This window comes from Galeopterus variegatus, unplaced genomic scaffold (genome assembly GCF_000696425.1).
Source record: "Galeopterus variegatus unplaced genomic scaffold, G_variegatus-3.0.2 Scaffold153, whole genome shotgun sequence".
Taxonomy (NCBI): domain Eukaryota; kingdom Metazoa; phylum Chordata; class Mammalia; order Dermoptera; family Cynocephalidae; genus Galeopterus; species Galeopterus variegatus.
In genome coordinates, this window is record NW_007726264.1 from 92699 (window position 1) to 105727 (window position 13029).

The 13029-nt window shown below is 34.2% G+C and overlaps 1 protein-coding gene across 1 annotated transcript in view; it reads left to right on the forward strand.

Moving 5' to 3' along the window:
• Window positions 1-13029, forward strand: part of ORC5 (origin recognition complex, subunit 5) — an 89119-nt gene that overhangs the window by 47490 nt on the left and 28600 nt on the right. The window contains exons 7-11 of the mRNA XM_008592212.1: window positions 1087-1135; window positions 1224-1314; window positions 8267-8319; window positions 9291-9403; window positions 10640-10687. Of these exons, the coding sequence (XP_008590434.1) occupies window positions 1087-1135; window positions 1224-1314; window positions 8267-8319; window positions 9291-9403; window positions 10640-10687 (354 nt within the window). The remainder of the gene's footprint in view (window positions 1-1086; window positions 1136-1223; window positions 1315-8266; window positions 8320-9290; window positions 9404-10639; window positions 10688-13029) is intronic.

Here is a 13029-nt window from a genome sequence, read left to right on the forward strand (position 1 = left end):
AACAAACAAACAAACAAACAAATTAATTCACCCACATACACACACACACACAAAAAAAAACGGGGGTGGGGGTGGGGAAGAAGATATAACTATACTTTCATGAAGGTGTTACAACAAGCAAACGGAAAGGACATTCTTGGGGGGGAGGGGAGAGAGCGAGGTGGGAGGGAGGTGTCGGTGATGGGCCATAATAATCATATACAGTGTATATTGACAAAATAAAAATTTAACAAAAAAAAAAAAAAAAAGAACTGTTGCTTTTTATGAAATAGAATAGGAAAAACTGATTCAAGTATTTGGTTCTCAGTTCTCTGTTATCCTCTTAATTTAAGAATATATAGTTACATTATGTACATCTTTTCTCTGGGCTTCATTATTGAATTATTTCAATGTGAAATACTTGGGACCAAATTAATATTGATAAAGAGCAGCAGTATGTCTTCACCGCTTTGTTTGAATTACCTAGAATTCTAGTGTTCATTCATGGAAAGCTACTCAGTAGTTATAATTAGCTCGTTTGTGCCTCTCGGACTTTAGAATACATAGAATTTCTAGAGAGACGGTTAAAACATAGATTCCCAGGTATAATCCTTAGAGATTCTGATTTAGTATGCCTGGGATGGTGCTGGTAACTTGCCTTGGTGACAATCTCAGGTGGTGCTCCAAGTCCAAATACTTTGAGTCATCTGCTGAACAGGGTGACGGTTAACTTATGAGAATGTTCAGACCTTGGAAAATAACAGTTATTTCTTTGGGCTTGAGGTTTTTTTATTACATGTTTTATGATCCAATGTGACATAACTGAGACCTAAAAGTACCAATTATACTTTGTTATGTTATTTTATATTCAGAGGCTAATATATTAGGTACGATTTAGCCAATCAAAGCATACTTTATATGTTGTTGTGCTACCATTATTGATATTTTTGCTGTTTTATTGTTGTAGTAATAAGCTATAACTACATTTTACTTGAGCAATGTGTTTAAATAAAATTGCCTGAATAGTAATAAAAATTTTACTTGAAAAATAAATTTCTAATTTTGATAGATCAGTCCTTTTTTTCTTCTTTTTTTCTTTATTTACAGGCAGTACTTAATTTTCCTAAATATTGTGAACCTGTGGTTAAAGGAGAAGGTAACTATATAATTTTGCTTATTAATATTCTTTTGAGAAAAAATTTTATAAAATCTAAATTATTGAAATTTTCTCCCCTGTGGGGTAGCAAGTGAACGTGATACTCGCAAACTATGGAGAAATATTGAACCTCATTTGAAGAAAGCCATGCAGACTGTTTATCTTAGGGAAATATCAAGGTAATTTTCTCTCTATTTAGTATGTGGACTGTTTCTATATTTTTATTTGTGATGTTTACTAAAGTGTACATGTTTTCCTTTACCTTCTTTACATCAGGAAAAAAGTTTTGGAACTCTTACAGATTTGGATCATTTCTTATTTTGGGAAGGACAAATAATTTTTAATCATTGTGTTATGCAATTTGAAACAAGTTTTGTTTTTTTTAAAGATGGCTGGTAAGGGGATCTTAACCCTGACTTGGTATTGTCAGCACCACACTCTCCAAAGTGAGCTAACTGGCCATCCCTATATAGGGATCTGAACCCGTGGCCTTGGTGTTATCAGCACTATACTCTCCCAAGTGAGCCACGGGCTGGCCCTGAAACAAGTCTTTTTTAAAAATCTGGATAGTTACAAGAAAATCAGTATTAGCTTTGTTTTTTATATTTATACTAGATATTTGAATGGTATAATGAAAATGTTATTATAAAAGAAATTTATGTCATCATCATAAGTCTACATTGTCTATTATTAGAATTTCATAATAATGAACCTAACTGCTTAGGAGACACAGTGGCACATAGTATTGTAGGAAGAGCATGGTTTTGATTTCCAGCTCAGCCATTTTCTGCCTTATGTGATCCTAGCAAGTCATCTTAAACCTCTAGGCTGTGGCTTCCTCCTAACAATTGTTAGAAGATTTAAATAACATATGTGAAAATGATTTATGAATAATAAAGCACCTTAAAGAAGTTAGATTAAGCCTGAATTACAAAGCAATATAGGAAATTTTAAAACATCAATGCTATCAGCTTTTCTAACTTTCCAGTCAATTTGTTATCATTTTTCTCTCGTAAATGCCTTATTCCATAACTTGTTTTCTTTACTAACTTTGCTTTCAATTTAATTGGCTGGTTAGAGTATAATTCAGGTGAAAACTTAATAGATTCTGAATGAACAGAAACATTACAAAGATACTATTATTCCTCTTCCCTTTTTATTAATAAAAAAAAAATCGTTTGATGACAGTTTTTGGAAGTTACAGGATGGAAAAGCTTGTGATTTTTTTCTCCTAAAGGTAGAAACAGGGCCGGCCCGGTGGCGCACCGCGCTAGTGCGCCGCTTGGGAAGCGCGGCGGCGCTTCCCGTCGAGGGTTCGGATCCCACATACAGACCGGTTCCCGCTCACTGGCTGAGCGAGGCGCGGGGGCAGCACCGAGGGTTGCAATCCCGTTGCCGGTCCCGGTCCGGTACGGGGGCGACACTGAGGGTTGCGGACCGTTGCCGGACACGGAAAAAGACAAAAAAAAAAAAATAAAGGTAGAAACAAGGTGAGTCTTGTTAAATGATTCTTACATAATAATAAAAGGGCTTCTAATTTCCCATAGCATAATTATAGCCACCTAAATCCAGTTCTTTCCACAAAATCAATAAGAGCAAATAAAACCACTCATAACCCTTGTCTGCTGTATAACTAGGAGTTAGAGATTACTACAGACTTCAATTTATGTGTTGTAAATAGTGAAGTGAACAACTGAAACCAGCAGAGCCAGCTCTGGAGCTCATGCTGAAGTGAAAATAAGCAAAGACTAAAGAAAAGAGGAGAGGACAGTGGAGGCAAAGGACAGGATGACTAGTTGTGTCAACTACTGATTTGCCTGAATTTCATTACTGAATTTCATTACTCAGTAATGAAATTCAAGCAAAAATAATCATCTCAGAAATTAAAGTGAAATGATAATTTAAGGAAGAGCAGATTCAACTGAGAATAGTATAAGGGACATTGAGGGGAAGAATGAAAACCACTAAAAGAACAAAACTAAATAAAGAGGTAAAAATTATCAGGTAGGATATGATAAATATGACAGGCAGAGAAGATTCAACATATATACAGTATACAGTCGTCACCCTGTATCCACAGGTGATATATTCCAAGACCCCCAGTAGAGGGGTGAAACTGTAGATAGCACTGAACCTTATGTTTTTTCCTATACTACATACCCACAGTAAAGCTTAATTTACAAATTAGGCACAGTAGTCTTGTGCTTTGGGGCCCTTATTAAGTGAAATAAGGGTTACTTGAACACAAGCACTACAATATAACAACAGTCAGTCTGATAACCAGGTTGGCTGCTAAGTGAAAACGGGCTGGTAGCATGTACTCTGTGAATATGCTGGACAAAGGAATGGTTCACATCTTGGGCAGGACAGAGCCAGATGATGAGAAATTTCATCATGGTTCTCAGCAAGTTGTACAATTTAATACTGGTGCATTGTTTGTTTCTGGAATTTTCCATTTCATATATTCAGGCTGCAGTTGACCGCTGGTAACTGAAACTACAGGTAACTGAAACCACCGAAAGTGAAACTGTGGATAAGGGGCAACTGGTATAACCGGAGTTCCTGAAGACAGAAAAGAAAACAATGGGCTGGAATTAAGATCTAAAACTATAATCCAGGAAAACTTTTCAGAAATAAAAGAAGACCTGACTTTACACATCACAAGGTGTTTATCTTCCTGTTTAATCCAGAATGGTCAATTCCGAGACTGTATCAGCCTATTGCACTGTGTATTAGTCAGTTTCTGTTGATTATAACAAAATACACAGAACTGGGTATTTTATGAAGAAAATGAAATTTATTGCTCACAATTTCTGATGCTATGAAGCCCAAAGTCCAGGGAACAAAGCTGGTGAAGGTCTTGGTGGTGGTGACAGTGATAGCAGGTTATCACATTGTGAAAATGGGGGAGCAAAGAGAACAGAGAGACTAACCTCTTCATTCACTCTCTTTTTAAAGCCCTCCAAGCCATTTCCCTGACCACCATTATTAATGTATTCATTACAACATGGTCCTACAATCTAATCACCTCTTCAAGGCCCCACCTTTCATTTACCATAATAGGATTTCCCACCCTCAACAGTTATGATAGGAATTAAGCTTCTAATATGTGGTCTTTGGGGGACACAATTCAATCAACCCACAGCACACTGTAACACATTAACCACAAATTTAGTGGCTTAAAACAACACACATTTATTATGTTACAGTTCTGGATGTCAGAAGTCTAAAATGGGTCCATGGGATTGTGTTTCTTCTAGAGGATCCTGAGGAGAATTTGTTTCTTTACCTTTTCCAAATTCTAGAGGCTGCCTGCATTCCTTGGTTTATGGTGCCTTCCTCCATCTTCAAAGTCAGCAGTATAACATTTTCTCTTCTCTCTGACCTCTTATCTTTCTCTTAGAAGGATCCTTGTGATTACATTGGGCCTATCTGGATAATCCAGTATAATTTCTGATATAATTTGGGTATGTTTGTCTCTCCAAAAGCTCATGTTGGAAACTTAATCCCCACTGTGACAGCATTAAGAAGGTGGGAACTACGATTATGGTAATTGAAAGGTGGGGCCTTGGAAAGGCAATTAGATTGTGAGGACCATGCCCTACTGAATGGATTAATCCATTGATAATTTAATGGTTGTCATGGGTATGGTTCTGATGGCTTTAAAAGAAGAGCACATGGGAAGCTCTCTGTCTCTTGCTTCTGCCATTCTTGGTATGTGATACCCTACGTTTCTGTGGAGAGTCACCACCCACCAACAAGGCCCTCACAGATGTGTTCTCTGGACTGTGGACTTCCTAGCCTCCAATACTGTAAGCAATCAATATTGTTTCTTTACACACTACCCAGTTTCAGGTATTTCTGTTATAAACAACAGAAATGGACTAATACAGTCTCTATCCCAAGATCCTTAACTCAGTCACATCTGCTAAGTTCCTTTTACCATGTAAGGAAACAGTCACAGGTTCTAGGGATTTAGATGTTGATGTCTTTGGAGGGGGAAGGTCATTTCTTCAGCCTGCTACAGAGACTTTCTTATAAAACTTGTAGGCTTTAAAAATAAAAGAAAAATACATCTCTGAGCTTCCAGGCAAAACAATGTCACTTACAAAGGAAAGTGAATCAATAAAGTAAGACAACCAGTGGAGCAACATTTTGAAGAAACTCAAGGAGAAAGAAGCATAAGCTAAAGAATTTTATGTCTAGTCACTTGTCATTCATGTGTCAAGGGTATAGAAAAACAGTTTTAAACAAGGAAGAACTTATGAAACAGTACTATTAAGACATTTTTGAGGAATCTATGAGTGACAACCATGGTGTAAAAAAGAGATACCTGGAGAAACTTAAGCAAAAGGATTGAGGGTGATCATTGAATTTAATTAATTTTAGCCCCAAACTGAAATAAACGTGGAAACAAGGGTAGAAGAATAGTATGTATATATTATATGTGTTGACAAAGTGAGAATATCACAACTTTAAAAATGGGAAGAAAAGGGAAAGAGAAAGAGGAAAGTAGAATAAACTCATTGATTGCTGTACATGTTAAGAGATGGGAATCAAAGAACACTTCAAGAGGTAAAACTTGAAAAAAAAAATAGCATGCTCAAAGAAGTCTCACACCCATCCCTATCCCTTCCACTGTGTTCCTAACCATCTATATAGTTTTTGGCTTATCCACCATATCTTTTTTCAAAAATATCCGTCCATCCTTACATACATATATATATGCATGCATACAAAGGCATCTTCTTCCCTTTGCAATTAATATGTAATCTGTAATATAATTATTTTATAAAGGGTATAGAGCACAAAAATAAGCATTGCTAATCTGACCTGCCTCCCTGAGTAAGGCATTCTGAAAACCTTTTTCTTTAATGGGAGCTTTATGCCCATTTATTGTTATTGCTAAGGATGTTTGTTTTATTAACTATCATGGTATTTTGCTGAATTTCTCTATATGGTTGTTTTCTTTGTCTTTTTGAAACAAAAATTTGGTATTTAGAAGAGTCTGCATTTTTGTTGAATTGGTTATCTTTATAGTAGACATAATGCTCTTAGTATTATTTTTCTCACAAAGTGATATAAAGTGAAATTTTTACCAGTGAAACTCTTGGTAGTGTAATAAACAATGGTATTCTGAGACTGGTGATGCCGACTACTCCATTTGAAAGTGTTTGAATTGTTTTAAGGTAAATGACCCTTTCATTTCTTCCCAACACTGACAACCTCCATTCACCCCATATAATAAAACTTACTAAATTAAAATATAATAACAATCGCATATTTCATATTTCCTAATCAGAACTGAGCAGTTGGGATAAGCAGAATAAAAAAAGGAGAAATAAAACCATCGAAGGCTAGATCCTGACTCAACAAGGTTTGGGGCATATATGTTGATTTTATAGCTATTTTAGAAATAGCTATTATAAGTAGTTTGGATGGATTCTGAAAAAGACCCCAGTCATGTTTCCTGGTTCATCTTAAAATTCTAACCTATTTAACCTCTCTTAATAGAGCTACTATGACTCTGAATCACCCTTGGAAACTGATAGTTCATAGTACAAGGGTACTTCAGAAAGTTTGTGGAAAATAGAATTAAAAGATAATACAAATCTTTCCATGAACTTTTGGAAGATCCCTCGTATATATCTACGTAGTTACTATGTACATGACCTTTTTTAATCAGAGATCTCAGTTGAAATGCTGCCTCTCACTTAAAAGCTTTTCTACTCTAGTCAAATTAGTTAGCCCCTCTGACCCTCCGTTTTGTTATTTTGAAAAAAAAAAGAAAAAGAAATTACATTTTTTTTCTCATAAATTTTTGAGGATTAAATGGGGTGTTTGCTGGTTTTATAATATACAGTAAATAAGTAAATGTTTGTCTCCCCTCTCCCCTTTGAAGATGGTCAGTTTTACCCTGGTTGGGTCTTTAAGGGTTTTAGTAACAACATTAAATGGGCAATTATTATGTAAGAAAATTTTGTTAATTTTAATTGTCTAGAAGTCAGGGTTATAACATTGTAACTGATAAAAATTTATTTTTATTTGCTTTTATAAGAAGTATTGAATGTTAAAACATAATCTGTGAAGCACTGTTCAATTATAAGGTGGAGGAAATGATCTATTTTGAAAGTCAGTTTGCTGTACCAGGTCTGTTCTCCACATAGGTTGCTAGTGGCCCATTAAAATTTCTCAAAGTGCTGTATGCCTAGAATTTTCAGCCCACCCTGCTGATTTAAAAAAATATCTGTATAACAGTGTGATTTGGGGTATTTAATTGTGCTAATCTGGCATTATTTTTAAATTAGCATTTTAAGAGCCCTGTAAGAGAGTTTTAGAGTTGGAGGGGGTCTTTACAGACTATTGCATCTAACTGCCTTATTTTTTTATGAGAAGGTTATTAATTTATTCAGTGTCATTGAGCCGAAACCTCTATCTTCCTAGGGCTGTCTTTTTTCATTACACCATAGTGTATTTCCTTATGAATTTGATTTGTCATATCATAATTCTTAATAGTATTTTGAAATATGAGTTCTTCATATTCTTAATAGTATTTTGGCTATTTAATAGTTTTAATTGCAAGTAAGGCCAGGATGGGGCAATTAAAATAGCATGAACTCTTCAGGAATCCTACAAGGAAACAGCTCTTAGCTACCCTGTTGACTGGTGGGTGTCCTTGGGCAACTAAACCTTTGGGCCTTGGTTTCTGATGCAATCATACCTGATTTAAGGGACTGGTATGAGTTTACAAATAGTGTACAGTATAACAATTGTATCTAATATGGTAGCTTGAACACTGGGAGTTTTCCTGAATGGTAGATGATGGTATTTATTTGTTGATGCTTTTTGATAGATTTGCAATTATGATCAGAGTAATAGAGATTGTTTTTAAAAATTAACATCTGTGTATTGCTTTATAAGTTTTTTTTTCTTTATAAGTTTATATTGTTCTAATATACACTAAATAATTTTGTACCAGCACATCTATGTATATTGCATGTATATATTATTTTTCTTCTTTCCTATTTTGTAATTAAATTAAAAATTTAGTTTTTCTAGGGCTCTGTTTTAAGTACAGTATATTGATTTTATACATTTTAAATCTATTTTTGCTCTCCTATTTTCTTTCAGTTCCCAGTGGGAAAAGCTACAGAAAGATGACACAGATCCAGGACAACTGAAAGGTATCAAAGGAAGTATTGAGATAGTTAGCAGAGACAGTTCTTTAATTATTAAGATACTTAAATTAACACATTCAGTTAATAAGCGGTGATAAAAGAAAATTTACATTCCAAGTCAATGGCCGATGGCTAGGGAAAATGGTATGAAATGGTCATGTTGAGATTCTGTTTTGTTTATTTTGGTTTCTAAATGCTTCAGGTGCTTAACAAGTGATTTACAGTTGTGTGTTGTGAGGGAAAGAGATAGATGTTAGAGTTAGAAAAATTTGTAATAATTGATCTGCACTATGTCCTTTAAACAAGATCAGTATCTTTAACTATAAAATGAAAAAAGTATCTAGCTTGAAGTTATTGCAAAGATTCAAAGTGATGCTTAAGTAAAACACCAAGCACAGTCTCTGACACAGAGTATTGAGTAAATATCAGAATCCTTCCCTTCCCTTAAGAGTCAGTGCTGCTTAGCTGACTCCATTGTTTTATTTATCCATATATTAATTATTTCCTATGTGCAAAGCATGGTAGGGATTAAAAAAAAAACATTTGATGTGGTTCCTTCAGTGAACAGTATAACGTTGTAGATATAATTTATATATAATTAACATAAGGCATAATGTTACATGGGACATAAGTGAAATACACAGAGTAGGAATTCATAGTACAGATAAATTTTTCTATTTTGGTGTGGTAGGGAAGTGTCAGGGAAGGTTTAATGGGGCATGGCCTTGAAGGGCAGAATGGGTAGGATTTAGACTTAAGAATGGGAGGAGCTAAGCAAAAATAATAGAATGAGCAAAACATATTATTAATAATGTTTATCACCACCCCACCATCATTGTCATTATGACACTATTTAAGTTCAGGGAGTAGGTTATTTTGACTAGAGAACACTATATGGAAGTCAAAAGATAAGTGAGAAGAGATACTTATAACCTAGTGTTACCATAGCAAATACCTAAAAATATTTTGTTGTGTAGGTCTCTCAGCATATACTCATGTGGAACTTCCATACTACTCTAAGTTTATTCTAATTGCTGCATACCTCGCTTCATACAATCCAGCAAGAACTGACAAGAGGTTCTTCCTTAAGGTAATAGTAACATACTTCTTTTTGAAGATCCCAGGAATCTTTTGAAATTTCCTAACACCTATAAATTTCTAACAAGCAGAGATTAGAATAAGAAATTGCTAAATATGTATTTAGGACTCATTCTCTAAAGCCTTTTAAAGTAAGATCACAACCTGAAATTTGAGAAAAGGTAGGTAGTTTCATAGAAGAGAAGAAATAGGGTATACCTTTGGTAATTATTTTAGATTTTAAAAATACATGAAGTTCTGTTTCAAATATGGAAGCTGGAAATAATTTTAAGGGTGGTAACTCTTTCACTGTGCTAAAGTTCTTACTGCAATGAATTATCTGGAACTCTCAGGAGCACCTTCTGCATGTACATTAGTTAGAGAAATCCCATTTTAGAATTGTTTTCCTTTTTTTTCCCTTACGCCCTATGTTCTCATCACATTGGCCTATTCAATTCCTTAGAGCCTTCCAATCTCTTTCCTACCTTAGAGTCTTTGTTCATGTTCCATCTTTCTGCAAAGCTCCTTCCCCTACTTTTCATCCTTCAGGATTCAGTTTAAATGTTGCCTTTTCAGAGTAGTGCTCCCTGTACAACCTATCTTACGTAGGTCCTCTCTTTTGTTTCCTATTTCACATTATGTTTGCTTTTTTTTTTAGACTTACCAACAATTTATAATTATTTTTTGTCATCTCCTGCTACTCTTTAATTTCATGTGGGCAAAGACCACCTCTATTTTCTTCCCCCTTATTGAATCCTAAGTGCCTGTAACTAAATGCTCCCAGTCAGTGTTTATTTTGTGAATTATCAACCTCTTTTAAGGGATGAATAAAAACCCATTTATCTTTGGAAGTTCTGTTGGATGCTGTTTGTGGACCTTCTATCTTTTAAATCTTGTGACCTCTGGGATACTTTCCTGAGGAATCTTATTTATGAAGAGCTAAAAACCCATCAGTTCCACAGTCCCAAGGGCTAAGGCTATTTTTCTTTCCAGTTTTTTTTTCCTGCCTCTATTTAAAATATATTTTAAAGCCTCTTTACATGCAAAAGTAATTTTGCATTCAGTCCAAATCTGAGTCAAATCAGCCTAAAGTATTTTGAAATCTTATATATACAAGGTGATAAGAATCAAATTTTAAAAACCTAAGATACATAAATTAGTATTATGTGCTACATTTTAAACAAATTATATTTTCTGGTTTTGTGGATTACTATCTTCTTTTCATCTTAAAAATTATTTTTAATTGCAGCATCATGGGAAAATTAAGAAAACCAACTTCCTAAAGAAGCATGAAAAGGTATTTACATTTTAATTTCTCTAATAGGAGAAACTTATGAATTTAGAATAATGTACGAGATGGATGAATGTATAATTATATTAGTCATTTGGGTATAAGAACTTATTTGTGTTGATATGGAGCTGTTATAATATTGTAATCATATTTTGTTATGCTGAATACAGTGACTGAATGCACATTCAGGTGAGCTGGTGCTGGAGATAAAACTGAGGTAACAAAATTTTTTAGTGACTTAGTAGATGAAAAAGATCACCCTAGATTCTTTAGTTAAATACACCTGATTGGAAACAGGTATTTTGCTCTTTTCCACTTTGAAACAGCCACAGAAATGACACTGAAGAAATAAAGAAAGGTAAACTCGTAAGGACTAAGCAGGTGAGAGACCCCCAAAATTTGGAATTGCATAGTAGATAGATATTCAGGTGACTAAGCAAATCAGAGGAAGCTAAAACCTAAGCCCGAAACCAAGTTGGTTTGGCCTGAGGTATCTGGAATAGCTTAGGAATTAGAAGTACTAAGTATTTTTGAAAGTTGGGGTGGGAGGGAGTTGAAATTGGTGAAAGGAACATTTAAACTGTTCAGATCATTTGTTCCACTTTGTACATCCAAACTGCTGCTGTTTCTCTTGGCAGAGGAGAAGAATTTTGAACCATAGGCTTTGCACCATAGAAACTGTTAGTTTTCTTTCTTATGCTTATTCTTAAAAGCAGTTTTGCTTGTATATACTTCGAAATTGATAGTGTTTTCTTGGGACTTTGAAAACATTATTTTACTTTCTCTGGCTTTCATTGTTGCTGCTAAAAAATCTACTTAGTCTGTCTTTCCTTTTTTGGGTATCTGTGTAGTATTCTCTAGCTGCTTTTAAGTTCTCTTCTGCTTTTCCTTTGATATTTTTATAGCTTCATTGTAATGTATCTGGGATTGAATTTCTTTTATTTGGAATTAATTATGCTTTCATAATTTGAATAATGATGCCTTTATTCGTTCAATTCTGATAAATTCTCAGTCATTAACTTTTCAAATTTGCCTCGTTCTCATTCTTTCTAATATATCTTCCTGAGACACTGATTAGACATATTTTAGACCTTCTTTACTGTATCCTTTTTGTCTCTTAAGTCTTTCACATTCTTTATTTCCTTTGGTCTCTGTGTGCTATATACTGGGTAATTCCTTGAGTTCTGTCTTCTGATTTTCTCTTCAGCTTTATCTATTGTTATTTACATCAACTTTGTAATTTCAGAATCTTATTTGTGATTTTTAGAAGTTCTGCTACATATTGAGTATCTTTTATCCAAAATGCTTAGAATCAGAAGTGTCTTGGATTTCGGATTATTTTTTTTTTTTTAGATTTTGGAATATTTGCAGAACTTAAAGTGATTGAACATCCCTAATCTGAAAATCCACAATTCAAAATGCTCCTTTGAGCATCATGTTGGCACTCAAAAAATTTTAGATTTTGGAACATTTTAGATTTCAGATTTTCGGATTGGGGATACTCAACCTGTAATTCATTTCAAGTCTGTCTGTTCACATATATTTTCCTTTAGTATAAAACATAACCATTTTCTGTTCTATATCTTATATTCCAGTATCAGACATCCTTCTCATTCTGAGTCCACATTTTCTTTTTTTACTGATTCATGCTCATGATGCCTTGTTTCCTGAACATTTTTTGATTTTTTAATTGTTATCCAAACTTAATCTTTGGAATCTTTGAGGCCCAAGTTCCTTTACATTTTACTTCTGAAGTATAGGTGCATATGAGCACCCATAACCTGGAATCATTTGAAATTCAATTCTCAGCCTGGTTTTCAGACCATAAAGATATTGTGATTTTGGCCCCCACATCAGTATTAGCTCTAGTGTTTATTCAAAAATTCTGAGAAGGGTTTTTTCCTTCCTTAGCACAGCACCAAAGTTTGGCAGGGAAGTGCCTTTACTGAATCCATTCATCCATAAAAAGGTGAATAAATAATGTCTTGTTTTCAAAACATTTGTCTAGAAAAGAAAAACACATAAACAGGTATATCATGATGAAGATAATAAAAGCTGTTGAGCACTTATGAGCCAAACATTGTTAAGCTTTGCATATGATCACAATGACCTAATACAATATGGTTATGATCATTATTCTCATATTCTAGATGAGGAAACTGAGTATTAAAGAGAAATTAAGTAACTTTCCCAAGATTACGTAATTAGTATGTGGATCCAATTCCAAGACTGCCAGATCCCAAAGCCTATGATGATGTTTACCACTATTGTTGAAATCATACAATAGGTAAATGGTTAATGTGTAGAATTTTTTTTTTTTTTTTTTTTTTTTTTTTTTTTTTTTTTTC